Consider the following 17,862-nt stretch of genomic DNA (forward strand, 5'->3'; position numbering starts at 1 on the left):
TATTAGATTGTAAATTACCTCCAGTGTGACAATACCTTCAAAGATATCAAACTGTGCCTAACAAATTATTGACTGTTAATAAAGAAAGGGCGATTTACAGAATACAGTAATCACATAAGGGATTCATGAAAGTAACAGCAAAGAGATGTCACTTTTCCCCCCACATCCTCTATCAGATGGTCTGCAGGTTGCCAAGCTTTGGATTGTGCTGCATTCTCACCCACAAGTGTTGATATCAGCTGGTATCAGACACATCTTTCTGGCTGGAGAAATGCTAGGCATGCAGCGCTGGTGACTGAGGTGTCAATCAGATGCTGCCGGCAGCCTTTTTGTTGTGACTTTTTTTTTAATCCTAGCCTTTAGTTTAATTGTGTCTCTGCTGCCTCTGCAGTGGCCCTGGTGTCAGATGGAACAGATGTCTGAATCACAGTCTGACATTTTAGTCTCGTGAAAATATACAGACCCTCAGAGGCTTCCGTTTGTTCGTCCTTTTCATCAGTCACACACAATAACAACAGGACTGACGGGCAGAGGTGAGCTCCGATGCTGATTCTTTGGCTGTTGTCGTGACGATTCATGGCACGAAACAACACAGGTTCAGTGAGACTTTATCGATCCCTGCACAGGAAGTAAGTGTTAGTGGTTGGGGTGTGTGTGTGCCACAGTGGGGAGGTGAGGTCAGAGGTGAGCTAAAGTCTCCTGACAGAATCTCCGTCCTTTCACGTTTCCTTGCCTTCCTTTCATTTTCTGGATTAAAAACGGCGTGCTGAAGGAAGAATGTGATGCAGAATGTCTTACGGTGCTGAAAACACTCAGCTGAGTTTGCACTAATGCTGTGTTCACACCACTGGACTCGGAGGGGGGTGAGAAAAAGTGCTTTTTAAGGTGCACCCATGAAAAATGCAAAGGCAAAATCTGCCCATTCTCACCAGGAGAACATAAGAGGGGATTGATATTTGGCACCAACCTGTGGTTGCGTTAGCACACTGCATATTAAGTGTGTTGTCTGGGGCAGAACTTTCTTCCATGTTAACTGATAATAGTAAACAAATGAAGTTGGAATTTGGTGAAAGATTACATTTTAACCCACGACATTGTGTTTTTTTTTTTTTAAACCTAACCAAGTAGTTGCAGTATTACATGCACTATGCAGTGTGTATGCACATACCCTGCCCCAGATTTGGATCTGATGGTGTTATCAGAGTTCAACCTCACTTTAATCATAGGTGCAAGGAGCTAAGGAAGTAACAGGTGCTATGCACTCTGGGTCTGAAGATTAATCACCTCTCTGGGACGGTTCAGGGAAAAAATCTGAACCGTTCGATACACATGGGATTGCCCAAAGCTACTTTACTCACTGAGGAGTTGGCAACACTGGAGCATCTCTCTGAAGCACTAACACAAGCAGCAACACAATGTAATAACTGATTCCTAAATATGTAAACCGAACCGAAAACTGTGACCTCAGAACCATGGTACAAACCGAATTGTTCCACATGAGTGTTAAAAACGGGGTAGCTGTGATGGCACCCCCTTGCAAAGCATTTTAATCTGAGGTCTATGGGGATTGACTGACTCTTAGAGCCACCCTTAAGTGGACACTTGAGGAACTACATTTTTGGCACTCCTTCGCTAATGGACTGAGCATTCAGAAATCACTGTGCTGATAAAAGTACAAATCCTGCCTCCTCTGTCACCTCCACACAGCAGACTAGACATTCACTGTGAGGCAGGGATGATTGTCAGTTACAGAAAATCACAGTTTAGGTGTGTGTGTGTGTGTGTGTCTGACAGGATGTGGTTCAGGTTTAGTTACATTTGGCTGAAAAGAACATGTTGATTTGAGCTCACATGTTTTTTTTTCATTTTAAAGTTCATGAAAATTGACTGGCCCACATCACACATGCACATTTGCATGTGTTTTTTCTTCCATATAAAAGTAAATAATAGGTTCAGTAGCTGAACAAAACTTGCTGTCAGAATGACCTTATACTGTGTGCAGATGGGGCAGTGATCTGAGCTGTAGTACAGTTATGTGTGAACGCAACATTCAAGATGGATTAAAAGCTTAATGCTTAAATCGCCTCTGGGGAGGTTGGAGATGCTTCCTTGCCAGATGTTGGAAAGGTGTGAATGTATCTGTCTCTTCAAGACACATGGGTAATCTCTGCTCCTCAACCCTGTAACTAAATCTAGGAGGAAATACACTAAATGAAGATAAAGATAGATAGATATTAAGTCCAGTGACCAAACACTGACAGATGTGCACCCAAAAACAAAAAGTTTTCTAAAGTCAGTGTGTAAAGAAAATTGTACAGAAATGTGTTGTTATGACCACTATTGGGAAGACGTATGGGTTAAATTGTTGTTCACATTTGCACACAGGCATGTGTTGTTGTAGCTGTAACTGAAGTGCAGGCCATTGTATTGTCCAGTAAAAAAACGACGCCACGACGCCTATAAATATGATATGAGTGAAAAATCTGTTTGTGGTCCTGAGGCTAAGTGAAATGGGCTTGTGTCCTCCTGCATACTAATTCTATACAGCATGTACTGCATACTTATTGTCACAGTATGGCCACTTGTTGACATGGGCCACCTTTGTTATTTTTGTTTTAGTCTATTTCCTATGTGCATTGCATTATGGGAGAAACATCTTTAGTAGTGCACCTTGAGCATACGTGCTGAGATTAAGGGATTTGGGGACACTTTGTGTGTGGAGACCAGACAGACTGAACTTAAGGGCAAATAATATAATCTCTTTTCTCTAGGCCAGACCAAATGAAGCGGACTGCAGGTGTGAAAGCCACCGTAAACCCTGCCCGCCCGCCCGCCTGCCTGGCCTGCACCTGCAGGTCCACACAGCAACTGAAGCAGAAACTATCTCCGAGCAATGCTGATACACTTTGCTCCGGGTGATAAGAAAACCTCCCGTAGTAAACCTGTTGTTGGGAACATAATAGAAAAATCTCCAGGCCTGGTTCCCAGCCCACTGCCAGTACCCAGTGGCTGCTAGATTGGCCATGAGCAGAATTTAAAGCCCATGAAATATGGAAAAGGGCACAGTGTTGGCTTCAAGCCTGGCCACCCACTCAGCCCCTTCGGCAGGGGTCCCAACCCATCACATCTCTGTGTGTGTGTGTGTGTGTCTGTCTCTCTCTCTCTCTGCCTATTCACATCCACACACTGTTTGCTAAATTGGTTACACACTGTTCTGTCATTATGATGAAATGAGCCCTGATTGCCCAATGCTTTGCCAGGTAAAATAAATTCGTTATTCTATTACAGCGTAATTGACAGGGTTGCCTAAAGATAAATGCAAAAAAAGTCTTTAGCATTACGAATTTTGCCAGAGGCCATTTTGGCTCCATTCAAATGCTTTTTGCCAAGTGGCAGAATGGCTGCCAGTTTCCAGAGCAATCTCTGCCACCTGTGATGGATGGCCCAGTGGGTTAGGCTACACAAACGCAGCTGTGATTGCACTGCGCCATAATGGAGAGAAGGAGGCGGTGTGGGGGTGGGGTGGGGTGGCGGGTGGGGGGGGCCTGTGAGCAGGAGATAGACAGAGGTTTTATAAGCTTTCATTTTGCTTTGAGCTGAAACACTGAGAGCAGATTCAAAGCTCGGAGACTGTGGAGAATTAGCTGCGGTCAACCATAGCTGCACGAGTTCGGTGTGTGCCTCCAAAGAGGAATAATTGAACAAAAACTTTGAACTTTTCTTCAGTCAAGCCAAGCAAAACATTTGGGATTAAACAGCAATCCAATTGACAATTAACGGGACAGGGGACATGATTTACAAGTGCATCTTCAGGATTCATTAGGTGGTTGCACATCTTGGTCAAAACATTTCAAAACTAGTTTCTTCTGACATGTGGACAGAAATCTGTATAATGGGAATCATTTCACCAGACTGAAATGCAATGTGCAATAATTCACAAGAGTAAGAACATATCTGTATACGCACCATAAGAGAGCTGGGTAAAGGGACTCTGAACAGTGATGACAATGTAACAGGTGATTCATTAAAATAAAACAAAATAAAGTGGCCCTTTACTTTCTCTGTGGTACTGCTCTATTATAACACTTCGAGTCTATAATAGAGTTTCATATCCACACACTTGGTTCTTCAATTAGTTTTCATGAATTCATTCATTTTCAATAAGTGTTATTCAGAAAAAACAACCTGAGCGATGCTCTTTAAGATTAGGTTTTGTGGTCACACAAAAGGAGTATTTATTTAATCGCTGTTTTGATTTGATTGTATCACCTGATTTGATTTAGTTTTAGTCTTTTAATAAAAATGTTTTATTAAAGTGTTGAGTTTTTGAGTTTCAGTTGATCAGTACTACCCTCTGCTGCTCACCGTCATTAGCAGTAGCATTAGCCTCAGTGTTGCTGATACCTCTTCAGCCTTTCAGGTTGATGTGTTGCCGTTTCTCATCTATCCTTTAGTCAACCTGTGTGTTATATTCACCTACCTGTATAGTAGCACACTGTAGCTATTAACAGTTTTGTTTTTAAGTATGTGTTCAAGATGCATTGTGGGAAAAGCAGGCTCTAAGTTTTGGACAAAGTACATTGAATTCCAACATTCTTCTCTACTAACTGCATTACTTGTAATGTAATACTTTGAGTTTCTGCTGTCTATTATGTGTTCTGTGTCCGAGCATTAACGTCAGCTTTCCCCTGTTTTCTCTGCAGAGAGACATGCTGGACGTCACTCAAATCATGAAGGATCTGGCCAGTATGGTTCATGAGCAAGGGGATGCAATAGGTAAGAGTCAGTGTGTGCTGAAGGAACACAAGATTACCTTTTATGGGCATGTTTTAATATGGTGTACTCGATTAAGCCAGTAAAAGTATGTCGAACAAACTTTTTAACTTCTTTTTAACCACCTTCTCTGATGGGAGGCCAAACACCTGTTTGGCGTCATCATGAATATTCACAGCAGAATTACTTAATGTCAAACCACAGTGCAGAGCTGACATGAATGGTTATTGCTTTGTTAGGGTTGTAGATCAGTTCTGAGTCACAGTGAAAGATCTGATGAGATGGCTTCAGCTGTGGTTGGAGGACCAAAACATTTTAAGCTGTGGTTGCAGTTCATTCACGGGTGGAGTTTAACCATTTAAACGACAGGATAAGGCTGCTGTTGCCTCTGTCACCCAGTCCCAAATAACATACTGACAAATGATACCGATTTGTGTCTTAAGCTGGATCCATACTCCGCGAGACAAAGACATTTTTCCCCCCTGCAGACGTTACGCCCACAAAATGACGTCATTTTTTGTCTCTGACCGCCCGCTGATCCGCACTCCTGTGCACAGGGTCCGGGCCGAACTTTGTCTTTCAAGGCTGTGCGGCAACCATGCTGTGATTGGTCGGAATTTATTGTGGGCGTGATGAAAGTGGAGAAGCGCAAGAGCCTCTCCAGGTATATAGGTAGGTGTATAAACAGCACTGATTCAACAGATTTAGATAAGACCATACCGGTTTTGCATGATGAGCAATAAAAGAAAGAAAGAAAGGCAAGTCAGGGTGATTTGTCACCAATAACTCCAGACAGCCATTCACACATACCAGATGGTGACTGTTATTACCATTCTATATACTCCTACATACCCGGGCATAATAGGCTCGTTAACAATGTCTGTATATCTTTGCTATTGTTACTTTTAATGTCGCATCTTCACAGCTCATCACCGGACAGTTTGAAGTATCGCAGGCACATTGGAACACAGTAGATGTGTTCAAATGTGGTCATAAAGGCACAAACACTGAATCTTTGCTGTTGTTACTTTTAATGTCGCATTTTCACAACTCATCGCCGGACATCTCACGCTGTTGCAGGCACCCTCTCTGTATAATGCCCTCTTGCCATGGCACAAGTCCTTGTGGTGTGTTAAAAAACTCGGTAAAGTCTTTCCTTATAGTTTAGTGGGCGGGCCGTATGAGGAGTTCTGCACACACGCGTCTCGCGGAGTATGGTACCTCAGTGCGGAAAAGACCTTTTTTTTGTATCTCTTACCACCCGTGGAGTGCGTTCTCCGCTCTTGTCTCGCGGAGTATGGAACAGCCTTTAATTTAAGATTTTAGTCTTTAAGATTGAAGTTGTACATTTATGTAAAAAAGTGTAATCTGACATTAAAGTTTTAAATTAAGAATGTTTAAAAAAATCATTTTTAATTAGGTTTTTTTATATTTCTAAGAAAATACGTAAAAAAATACATAAAAATATTAATATTCATTCATTAATTTTATGACCAAAAATCAAAGTACTTGCTAAAAGTTTTTGATAAAAAAAAAAGAAAAACTAAAGCGGATATTCTTTGATATAGTAATTTATTCACAAGCCAGAAACTTGAAGCTTGCTGAGATTACACAAATTCACAAGAAAAAAAAATGTGGGATTGACTGTCACTGGATAATCTCTGATGCTTAAAAAGTCATAAGGAAACCACATCACCACACTTTGCAATGTGTGAACCTTAAAATATCAAATGTTAAGAAACATTTCTCTTTGACAGAAATGTTGGACGTTTGGAGTCCATGAGTGTTTTTTTTTTTTTTTTTTGATAAAGCCTCAGTAATGCCATTAAACAGCTGGCTGCTGTCCTTCATTAACAGGAGGAAATGGTCCATTTTGTGGGTTCTGCTCTGAGCTGTGGATTATTTCCAGCTGCAGAACAGCCTCAAATAAAACTGACCGATTGACAGCAAGACCACAGACTGGCTTTGTCAGGAGATTTCAGATCTCATTTCAGAAAATATGGCAAAAGTAAGTGGACACAGATTTGATATGAGTTTGGTGTTACTTCAGATTCTGTCTTAAAAGATCATGTTCATTATTAATATAACTATTTGAATAGTTTTAGGATGACATTAGATATATTTGTCAGACAAAAGACCTGTCCTTGGCAGCCACAGATGCATTAGGTGGCCTATTCCTGGCCCAACATATCCCATCATGCACTGCACCCTGGTGTTTTTATAATAGAATACAGTGGACTCCTAAAACTGCATTGAGCAGTGTCATTGGTGTCATATTTGCTGTCTGCTTTGTCCCAAATATGTATTATTTTTTTACCACACAGGCTCAATTTTTTAAATTAAATGTGATGTCCTTGCTCTTGAAAAAATTAAACACCTCACAAGGTTATTCAAATATGAGTGAGTCAGCTGTCAAAGATGGTGAAAGGCAACACTTAGGGCCAAAAAGCAGAGGCACATACAAAGAAAAGCTGTGGATTAATAGCACTGTTACAAATGCTTTATGCACACTCCAGCTTTATGATGCACACAACTGTTCGAGGTGTGTGAGGGAGGGTTTGTAGTCCGAATGGGGAGCAATAACTCGGGCTAATTGCTGCCTTTTTGTTACCAAGTGTCCTTTTGTCTGCAGCCTTCAATCAGGCTAATGCAGATGCCCTTTAAATACCCTTTAGAGCCGGGCTGACTCAGAGTGCCTAACCCTGATTCTGGACTTTTATGCGGTATGCAAGTGATGTCATGAACACCAGTATGATGTATGTGTACAGAGGCTTATGAAAGCCTGAAACATACAACACAAGGAAGGAGGAGCTGTAAAAAAACAGTTCCCGGTGTCACAGGGATGTGAACCCGGACCCTGGAATGCATGAATGCCATGCTGCCTGTGTCACCATCTCCTAACACCGACTTTAATGTCTGTCTGATTGGATGTTGCCTGTCTGTGTGTGTTCGGTTTCTGTCTTTTAGCACAAGCATGTGAGTGTCTGAGGAGTGTGGTGTTGATCAAAGGGAATGAGGGGATGCGTTGTATGAAGTGTTACTGTCAATTGTTGCATGTGTGCACTGCTCAGACTCTGTCAGCCATTTGCATGTGAAAAACTGTTGTTTGGTATTTTGGATTTGGACGCTGGAGGAACATGATGTTCTACTTATCCAGTATGTGAGGACCCAGCGGAGGACTGCAGAGTTTGGTGGCATTATACCACAGCAGAGGTCCAATCTGATCATTACAGAGCCAGGCAATAATGGACCTCTTCCTATTAAAAAGAGATGCACTGAAATTGCCTTTGGCCTTTTTTTTTTTTTTTTTTTTTTTTTTTTTTTGAACAAGGCTTTCTTGTCGTAGTGGCGGATATGAATAATATGTGATTGCGCTGTGGAGGCGTCTGTAGAAAAAGCAGCAGGTAATACAAAGAAATGAATAGGCTGAAGAAGGAAGGATTAGTGCTTTTATGGCCTATTCATGCGGCTAAGGACACACTATATTAAAGCCTGCGAGTCGAGATACACAATCAACAAGGTTGCTTCAGCAGGCAGACACAAACTCTGGCACGCTGCACAAAAGAGGTGTTAGAATGTGTTCATTTGTGCACATCAAAGAGGAAGTTCTTTTTGTTTTTCTCACTGATTATTGTGGGATTGTACACGACGGGAGCTTTATCCTGCTGCATGATATTATGATGTATTAAAGATTGCGATTGAGATTGATTTATTTGCAAACTGCAGGAGCAAATTCAGCTTTTAACTACTACAGTAAGGATACATTTGAGTGGACACTCATCCATTCATGTTCCTACAATATGATGATGAGTGATAAGGCCAGGCTTTAGATGGCCTTGATGTCAGGACAGGCAAGTTCTTCCACACCCAGATAAAGCTGCACATGCTGTCCATTTACTTCTGGTCTTATAGTGTATTAAATGTGTGAGGTGAAGTAGACAGGAAGGAGGGGAATGGGTTGTAGGGAAGGTCTGTGTCTGTGGTGAACGGGGGAGGGAGTAGATTTCCTGATGGTGCACTACCCATATGGTGTTTATGCTAAAGTGCTGATGATGTGTTGGCAGCGTTCACCATCCACTGCTCTTATCTATTTGTTTTTTTTTTTTTATCTAGAGTCAGCGATGTTTAAATGAATTTGCCTAAAATGTGTACTTACAGTAAAGGGATTTCCTCCACTGCAATTTGAGGCTTCAATGAATCATGATTATTCATGAGTCTGTGCATTATATTTAGATGTTTTCCATGCACAGCTGCAAATGAAAGATTCTTTTAAATCGTTCAGTATAATTGCTTCCAGAAAACCTCTGTCTAACACAGCAGGCGACACAACACCTTTGAGCTAAATGCTAATGAATCGGTTGTAAAATGCTCACAGTGACAGTGTTACAATGAAGCTGTTTAGCTAGCTGCAGTCATTACTTACTAGCTTGTAGCTAAAAGGCAAGTTGATGTAAATGAATGTGATAAAATCATTTGAAGAAAGTCGATGCGACTCACAAATGAACTGAGTTGTTGAGAGCGAATAGGAAGTCTGTATTATTAACAGTATCAGATACAGTATCAGCAGATAGTAGCTTTAAAAAGAAATGTCAGCTAGCTGCAGATAAACTGCCACGCTCATATTTTGTTGTATCAAAAAGAAGTGGCACTCTCCAGGGGTGAGAACTGAGGCTCATGTGGAAGTGTTAAAAATTGCAGTTCACCTCACAGCCTCTAGGGGCTGGCAGTGTTGGGATTCACACTCATATCCAGCCAATTGATCAGTGTGAGACATTTTTACTAGGGATGTCCCGATCCGATCTCGTAATTGGAAATCGGGCCCAATTACGTAGTTTCAGACTTGATTGGAACTTGATCGGATGTTACCTCCCGATCAGGACTTGGATATATTGCGGTGAATCCAGTATAATGCTGCGCAGGATGGCTCTGTTGCTTGTAGAATAGGGGTATGGTAGTTGCTTTTAGTGCGAGAGAATTTCCAAGTTTGGGATGGCTGAAGCATGTGTAGTTTGAGGCAATATGTCGCGGGCAGTTTGGCGAAGCAACGCACATGTGGAAATGTGCAGTTGATGTGGCTGAGAAGAACATGCAAAAATCATTGTAGTAACATTTATGTGCCCCATGACAGTGTGAAGGCGCAAGAGAGTACAGCCAATATGGCAGAAAATGATCGCAATGAGTGACCTGCCATTAGAGAATTCTATAAATATCGGAACGGGACTCTGTATCAGCAGATACTCAAAATCAAATGACTCGGACTCGAGGGCAAAAAAAACGGATCGGGACATCCCTAATTTTTACAGATGTAGCTAAACGAATTAGCCTCCTTTCATGCTGATGAAGGCATGCTGTGTCTGTCTACTGCATCCGTGTGGGCTTGCCTCCCTTCAGTTCACCTCCATGCTTGTTTCTAATTATTTCTCATTCCTGGTGGAGTAGTGGATAGACTACTGTTTGTGTTCCTGCTCACTAACATTTTACAAATTGCTACCTAAATGCAACATACCTCAAAGAACATCCTCCGAGTGAATGAGTTCGCTCATCAGCCTCACTTGTTTATCGTGCACACATTCCTCCTCTACCTCACCAAAAGAAACAAGAGCATTTACTCAATCAGTGCAATTCATTCAGCCAGCCTCCTCCTCTTGTTCAGTTCAAAAGTTAATTCGCTACAAGCTCAAGTGCTGCAGTAAATATCAGAGGCCATCACAGATTTAAGCACAAGCCTTTACCTTCACCTCTAAACCGGCTGAAGCCTTTTTTTTTTTTTTATTCCCGCCACACCGAAAGCAATCAATACCACTCTCCGTTGTAAATATATGTGGGTAATTATGTGGTGATACCAAATATTTTCAACCATCCAATTCATTAAACACGTTCTATCTCATTCCATTAACTTCTGTGTATTGACAGGTCAGAGAGCTGTGAAAGTAGTGGCTGCTTAGTGATACAGGGTGCAGCCGGGTTGTCAAGTAATGTGCTGTCCAAGCTGTAAGTGCAGAGTGGCTAAAAGTGTGCTATGTCTCCCATGTATAAGAATGATCTGAGAGGTAGCTTGTAAATGTGTGTCATTGGTTGACGGGGTTGGGTGTCGTCACATTTTAACCAATCCAGGTATGCATGCCGCAAGATCCTGTCACACCTCTGGTTAATACGTCTGTGGTTCTTCTCTGGTTCATTCCTGGGTGAGTGGGTCAACAATATTCCTCTAGTAGTGAGGCCTGAGCACTTGATGGATTGCATGGCAACATCGCCTGGACCTCCCTGATAACAGTACACAAAGGTAGCTTACCTGTGATAACTGCGCTGTTAGTAGCGATAAAGTTGAGTTGGTGTGTCAGCGCGGATGTCCTGATGCCAGGTTTTATCTGACTGACAGCTGAGAGGAGAGTGATGCGCTGTGCAGTGTGTCAGCAGGAAAAGAGCTCGTCCAACACCACTCGCTTTAGGAAAATTGGCAGCGCAGCTTAAGGTTGTGTCCAGTGAACAGCTTGACAGGCTGGATTTAAACTGACTGGCATGGGAGTGCACTAAGACATGTCTTAAAGTAAGCATATAATATTAGTTTGTCCTTGTGATAGCGTTTGTGTGCAAATTTGTTTTAAATCAACTTCACCTCTTCTGGTAAAATCTGTGTAATGTGTGATATAGATTTTTTTTTTTTTACTTTTCCTTTAGATTTTGCACTTTCATCATATTCAAACAACATTTATTCATTTTATATTGTCTCAATTTGGGAAAAAATATCTTTTAAAGATCTGCCAGCCCTCTAACCTGATGTGAGTGGACTAGTTAGACAGCAAAGATGCAACTACCGTATGTTTCGGACTATAAGTCGCACCTTTTTTTTATCCTTTGGCTGGGAATGCGACTTACAAGTTGTTCAGAACGACACAGAGAAAGAAGAATTCAGTGGATTTAGTGATTTGGAGTGAGATCGAGATTCATGTTACACAAAGGACAACTATTGAGTTTGTTTTTATGCTTCATGAAATAGCCATACATGTGTTACGTTAGCATAATGCTAATGCACCTTATGTGCTACTTATAATGCACCTTATGTGCTACTTATAGTCTGAAAAATACAGTAGTTAGATATTGTGAATTGCATGAGGAGTCTCCATTGATCGGTGACACCTGTGGGCACTTGAAAAATATTGTTTACTGATTCCACTTTACATTTAGAGGGAAAGTTGTGACATGCTGCGTTGAAAAGTAACCCACTGTTCTGTTCATTCGCTCAGACAGTATTGAAGATTACATCCAGACCACATCGTCTAACGTGGAGTCGGCCAATCAGGAGCTCGCCAAGGCCAACCAGTACCAGGTAACCTTCCTAACTGCAGCACGCTCCTCACACTTTGTCCCATTTCATTTTGTGTACTTGACTGAGCCTTTGCATTGTAATGCACTCACAAGAAGCTTAGCTTGATCAGCCATGCAAACAGGGACTTTGCTAACTAGATTACACAGCTTTATCACCCCCCCCCCACAGCATAATAACAGAGGTGATGTAATTTCATGTCATACTTTACTAGCTTTACTAGCCCTCAGTTAAATTAATTGTTATTTAGAGGCAGGAAACATAAAATGCTTGGCTTGCTTGGAGTCTTAAAAAAAACACAAAACCACATATAATTTCTATTCCATGAGCATTCCCCTTCTACTAAGATAATGGTTATAAATTTGCAATTTTATCCTACAAGTGTATTGACTTAGACAGGAAAATGCATAAATGGGCAAACAACAACTGCAGCCAGAAATTAAATAGAAATTGTTTTCTCTCTCTCTCTCTCTCTGTGGTTTTTGGGGTTGCTAGAATTTCCACTTCATAGCACATATTGGAGAGACGTCTTATGAGATGCCCAAGGGTCTGCTTTCGCTCTGTCTTTTCAAGGAAATATGTGTGTTCTCTGCCGTCCTGTCAGGGACTATCTCAGTAGGCCAGAGCTGTGTGTGGCTCTGTGCTGTGTAGGCCCCTGGCTATGGTAAATAATGTATTGACTTCAGTGTCACTGGGTTAATAAAGGATACACCGTCTTCTTTTCTTTTCTTTCTTTTTTTACATGACTTACAAACTCTACCTTTTGACAGCAGTGGAGTAGATTTTCTGTCTTTGTCAGTCTTGATAGTTTCCTCCATTTTATATTTTCAATAAATAGTTAGAGGGAACATTCAGTTTTCAAACATCATGAGGAAAACCACCACAAAGGGAAGTCCATCCATCCATCATCTGAACCCGCTTTTATCTGCAGTACAGTACAGTACATCTATAGAAAATATTCTATCTGATGTTATCATACACATATCTGTGGATGCTCTCATTCATCCAGGTCATAGTCATTTCCAAGAGTTTAAATCGAGGCAATTGGACTCAAGGATTGTTTTTTGAAGACGTTTCGTCACTCCCCCAAGTGGCTTCTTCCGGTCTGCTGCTGTTCTGGTTGGGAATCGTTTAATGTGTTCAGGGCCTCTGTGGGTGGATCTTGAAAGAAAACACATAACTAAGATCCCTGTTGTTGGTTAAAGGTCAGTTAACGAGCAGAAACTGTGTCCGGGGTGCAGGACTAGTTGACGGCCCATCGTTAGGGTTTGAAACCTGCTGGGAAGGGATGAAAGGACAGAGTTGTGAACAGTTATCATACCTTTCAGTGAATTGGCAAGTTTAATACATGAGCAGACCCCTTATAAGTTGAAGGAGATGGAGTCGTAAGGTTCAGAAGTATTTCTTTAAATCATTTTATGACTTGACTGCAGTCTGATGAACTTTTCTGACTTTTTATGAATAACACTGGTTTAAAGGATTAAATATAATAAAAACGAGGCACAAGGTTACAGAGGGAGTGACACTGTGCACTTCTGTAGTCTAACTCCTGAACTAATACTACATGTGAAATGCATATATGCTACAGATATAGAAACATTTATATTTCTATGGGCTATATTTACATTTGTAATAGGGTCTATAACATATGCACATATGCATGTCTTCATTTTTGATATATGGACCTTAAACATATGTACATATTGCATATGGGACTGCAGGGCACTTTCCAGAGTCCGTCATAACTGTTCTAATACTGTCCGTCCCCCATGCTGCTGCTGCTGCTGCTGCTTGACTCACGAGTGAACAAATGAGCGAATGGCAACAGCTTTCCCATTAATTGTCATTTCATTATCTCAAGGAGAGCTGAGCCGTGACCAAGCTCACACTGAGCAATTTAGCTCTCCGCCAATCCAGACAGGCGCTTGTCTTTGCAGAGGCAGAGCAGCTGAATGGAGGAAAAACAACAAAGGAGGAAGACAGACTGATGGGCAGGTATTAAGTCAGACAGACAGATTCCACACAGTCCCATGATAATTCCTGTCTTTGAAAGACACTGGTAAAATTCATAAAAACTACAACAGTTACTTTGTTGTTAAAGTACTGTTTGCAGCCTGTATGTTAATGTGTGTGTCCTTTGAACATTTATAATGGTGTGGCAGGCTCACTTGCAGCCTTCTGTGTCCAAATTGCAAAAGTCTACCCTTCACTACCCAAGAGGTCAAGAGTCCCTGATATTTCACTGCAACTGTTAAGTTTGCCGAAGACTTTTACAGCTACCTAGTTAATCAGTGTAACAACTCATACAGGCCAGTGGAATCTCAATATGCCCACAGAGAAAGAAGGGTTAAGACCCCGTTCACACTGGGGAAATGAATCCGGCTAGAGCGGGATTCGGGCCGTATCTGGATATATCCGGATAGACCTCAATCCACCTCTTGGAGGTGGATGTAGCTGGATTAGGTTACATCTGGCTCAGGTCTGAAAGCAAATGCGGCTAGCGAATCCCGCTAGCGACGTCATACTTCCGGGTTCACAGGGACAGTGTCCGGGCCGTGTACAAAAGCCGTATGTAAACAACCGTCAAACTACGACAGCTTTGCCCCGAGTTTATTTTCCACAGGGCTACAAAGGAATAAACTGCATGCCGGGTTAAGCCGGATTGAGAGCGGACACAAGCTTGTGAGATTTGAAAATAAGTCTGAATGTATCCAGCTTAAAGGCTATCTGGATTCAATCCTACTCTAGCTGGATTGACTTTCACCAGTGTGAACGGGGATTAAAACTGCAGTTAAGTACAGAGTATAAGAGTATAAGTGTCACTATAGTCCAAATAAGAGTACAGTACGCAGTATGAGCACAATATATGATACATGGATACAAATATGGAGATATAAGGTGCTAAGTAAACATAAATAGACCAGTGGAGGGAATGACAGTGATGCCTGACATGATTATCTAGCTCTTCTCCCTACAGAAAGGGGAGGAGTTATACAGTCTGATGGCCACTGGCAGGAAGGACCTCCTGTGGCGTTCTGTGCTGCTCCTCGGTAGTCTCAGTCTACCGCTGAATGTGCTCCTGTAGGACAGCAGTGTGTCATGCAGGGGGTGTTGTTACAAATACTGAGGAGTTTCCTCAGTATCCTCCTCTCCGTCACCTCCACCACAGTCTCCAGCTCCACTCCCAGTACCGAGCCAGCCTTCCTAATGAGCTTGTTGAGAATTTAGTGTCCTTTAGCATGGTACAAACACTGCCCCCACAGCAAACTAAACCATGGCTCCAATACAGTGATACGGTACAAACCGTGGTGCAGCTGTACACACATAGTAGTTGAATTGTTTCGTTGCCTACACCAAGAACCAGCAAAAAGTGATGGAAAACAAAACTTGAGTCTTTACATAAAGACAACTAGCATGTTGTTGTACTACCCTTAAAAAATATGCTAATAGGGTGCCTGTCATTTGTTTTGATATGTTGTTATGAAGTTACAGTGAGACATGACCGGCTCACACTGCTGACATGTCTGACACTGCAGCTGCTTCCAGTGACACAGTTGAAACTTCACCTGTTTCCAGTGCATTCTAACACACTCTAACTGCACCATTGCTCTGAAAAATCAGGTGCTGCTCCCTCATGCTTCAACTGCACGTACAGCTTCCACGTCAACTGATAAATCAGCTGCTTTCATCATGTAAGCTTCACGTGAAGCTGCTGTCATCTGTTACTGTTCAGCTGACCTCACCACCGGCACACAGTTCCACTGACGTCAGTGCTCGCACGGCACACTTGGCTGCTTTGAACACACATCTGTTTATCTATAGCTGCAGCATCTTATCAAAGAAACGCGCTGTGCAGTCTGAACCTCGCTTTGCTCTTTTAACAGAGAGTTCATCTGCTTTGTGGGATTATCATTGTCACAAATGACACTTTAATTCCTTAAATGCTCGCCACAACAATTCAATCCAAGCAAAGAGCTAGCATTTCCAAACAGCCCACTTACTGCAGTGTTTGCAACCGCAAAATTCATCCTGACACATTTGTTATTACTAAATAAAAGCTCAGTGGCTTAGAACAATGCTTGTCTTCATGGCCTGCAGAGCTCTTTTGTGCTAAGTTCAGTGATTTGGTGGCAGTGATGCACATAAACAGAGCACAACAAAAGGTTTTAAAGGTGTAATTTAGAGTCAAGTTGCTGTACGTTGCTCTGACTTTGTGGGTGGATGGATGGGTGGGTGGTGTAATACCTAATAGCCCCCTGAGAGGCTGAAGATGCTTTCATCATGATTTGCCTCGCACCAGAGCTGCATTTCTCTGGGCATAAAATGAGGCAACTTGGTGTATGTGTATGGCTCATTCAGATAATACAACAATCTCCAAACAGTCTGCTTGCTCAGAACCAAGCAGCAACCTTGGGGGCCTGAGAAATGAAGCCCATGCGAAAGTGTCAAATACTGCAGGAACTCTGGTGACTGGCCTCGAATGTGCGGTAGTCCCTTTAGACCTCCATGCAAAAATGCCTTCAGAGCAGAAATGAACATGTTTACAAAGAAACAAATGTGACAATGGAACTTTGTTATTTTTGATCGTACAAAGCCTGAGATTAAGACGCCTGGTCCTCGGACAATGACACTCAACATATCTGTGGGTGATGTCATATGGTGCTTCCTGCATAGTTTTATACGGTGTATGATCTGACGAAGAGGCTGCGGGGGTTTGTTCTTAGCTTCCTGCCAAGCACAGACAGTCACGTAGCTTATCCGTAGCAGACCATGATACAGGTTGTGGTTGGATAATTTCTATACTAGACATCTACAACAGCATATGTAAAACAAGGTCTGAGGGCAGACTAGATGCAACCGTGATGACACCACCTTTTGTTACAGAGTGATATAATACAGGGTATAACAATGCCTGTCCCTAGAGTGCAGGATTCGACTGTGATTCAAACTTAGCTTGAGTCATTCACCCCGCACGCCTACACATGCACGGAGTTTGGCTGCTTCCTGTCAGCAATTTGCATCAATATCTGGTCATGACAGGGATAACACATTGCTCAAAACTTCTCTATGGCTCCGGTATCAAGCCATCATCAGTACCAGATTAGCTAAAAGCATAGAGCCCTGAACTCAATGGCAAACATTTTGAGTTTTAATGGCACATTTGATTGTAAATTGTGAATATTATTTTACAAAAATTACATCACTGGGGCTTTAATCTGAGGTCCCAAAACAAATTTTCAATTTAGACACACAAAATCAGCGTTCTGTTTTACATTCTGTACCTGATTGGATGCTTTCCTTGCTGGGTCAGAGTACACAGGCCAGGATATGCATGAGCCAGCCTCCAAGGCTGAGAAATGAAGCCTGTAGGTAGGTAAAGTGTTCAAAACTGTCAGCAGGTGTTTGATCTGCCCTAAGACCTACAGTATAAAACTTTATTTGCCACTCCGCTAGCATTCAGGAGCTTGTACTTCCCCACTATGAAGTGACTGTAGCGTGAAGTTAATGGCACCTATTGTGATCACATAAAAATTCAACAGACAGAGAGGAGTGCAGTCGGGGGAGGAGATGGAACACTTTGCCGCCGTAGCCCTGAACACTCCTCGATGCTGGTCTACATGCACCAGTGCACATCCCCACCGATGGTCAATTAAGAGCGGATGTCATTTTCTTCTGGTGCCCCGCCTTGTCTACTCACTTCACATTGGAAATAAATTGAATCTATAATCCATTATCTTGAGGCAGATTACTCTCCCTACTGCAAA

General features: G+C 42.1%; 1 protein-coding gene across 3 annotated transcripts in view; it reads left to right on the forward strand.

The window, feature by feature from the left end:
* The window catches only part of tsnare1 (T-SNARE Domain Containing 1), a 115,614-nt gene that overhangs the window by 67,705 nt on the left and 30,047 nt on the right, over positions 1-17,862 (forward strand). For all 3 annotated transcript variants that reach the window (XM_028426094.1, XM_028426093.1, XM_028426095.1), the window contains exons 9-10: positions 4,704-4,776; positions 12,018-12,100. In XM_028426094.1, coding sequence (XP_028281895.1) covers positions 4,704-4,776; positions 12,018-12,100 — 156 coding nt within the window. The remainder of the gene's footprint in view (positions 1-4,703; positions 4,777-12,017; positions 12,101-17,862) is intronic.

Source organism: Parambassis ranga, chromosome 16 (genome assembly GCF_900634625.1).
Source record: "Parambassis ranga chromosome 16, fParRan2.1, whole genome shotgun sequence".
NCBI classification, from domain to species: Eukaryota; Metazoa; Chordata; class Actinopteri; family Ambassidae; genus Parambassis; species Parambassis ranga.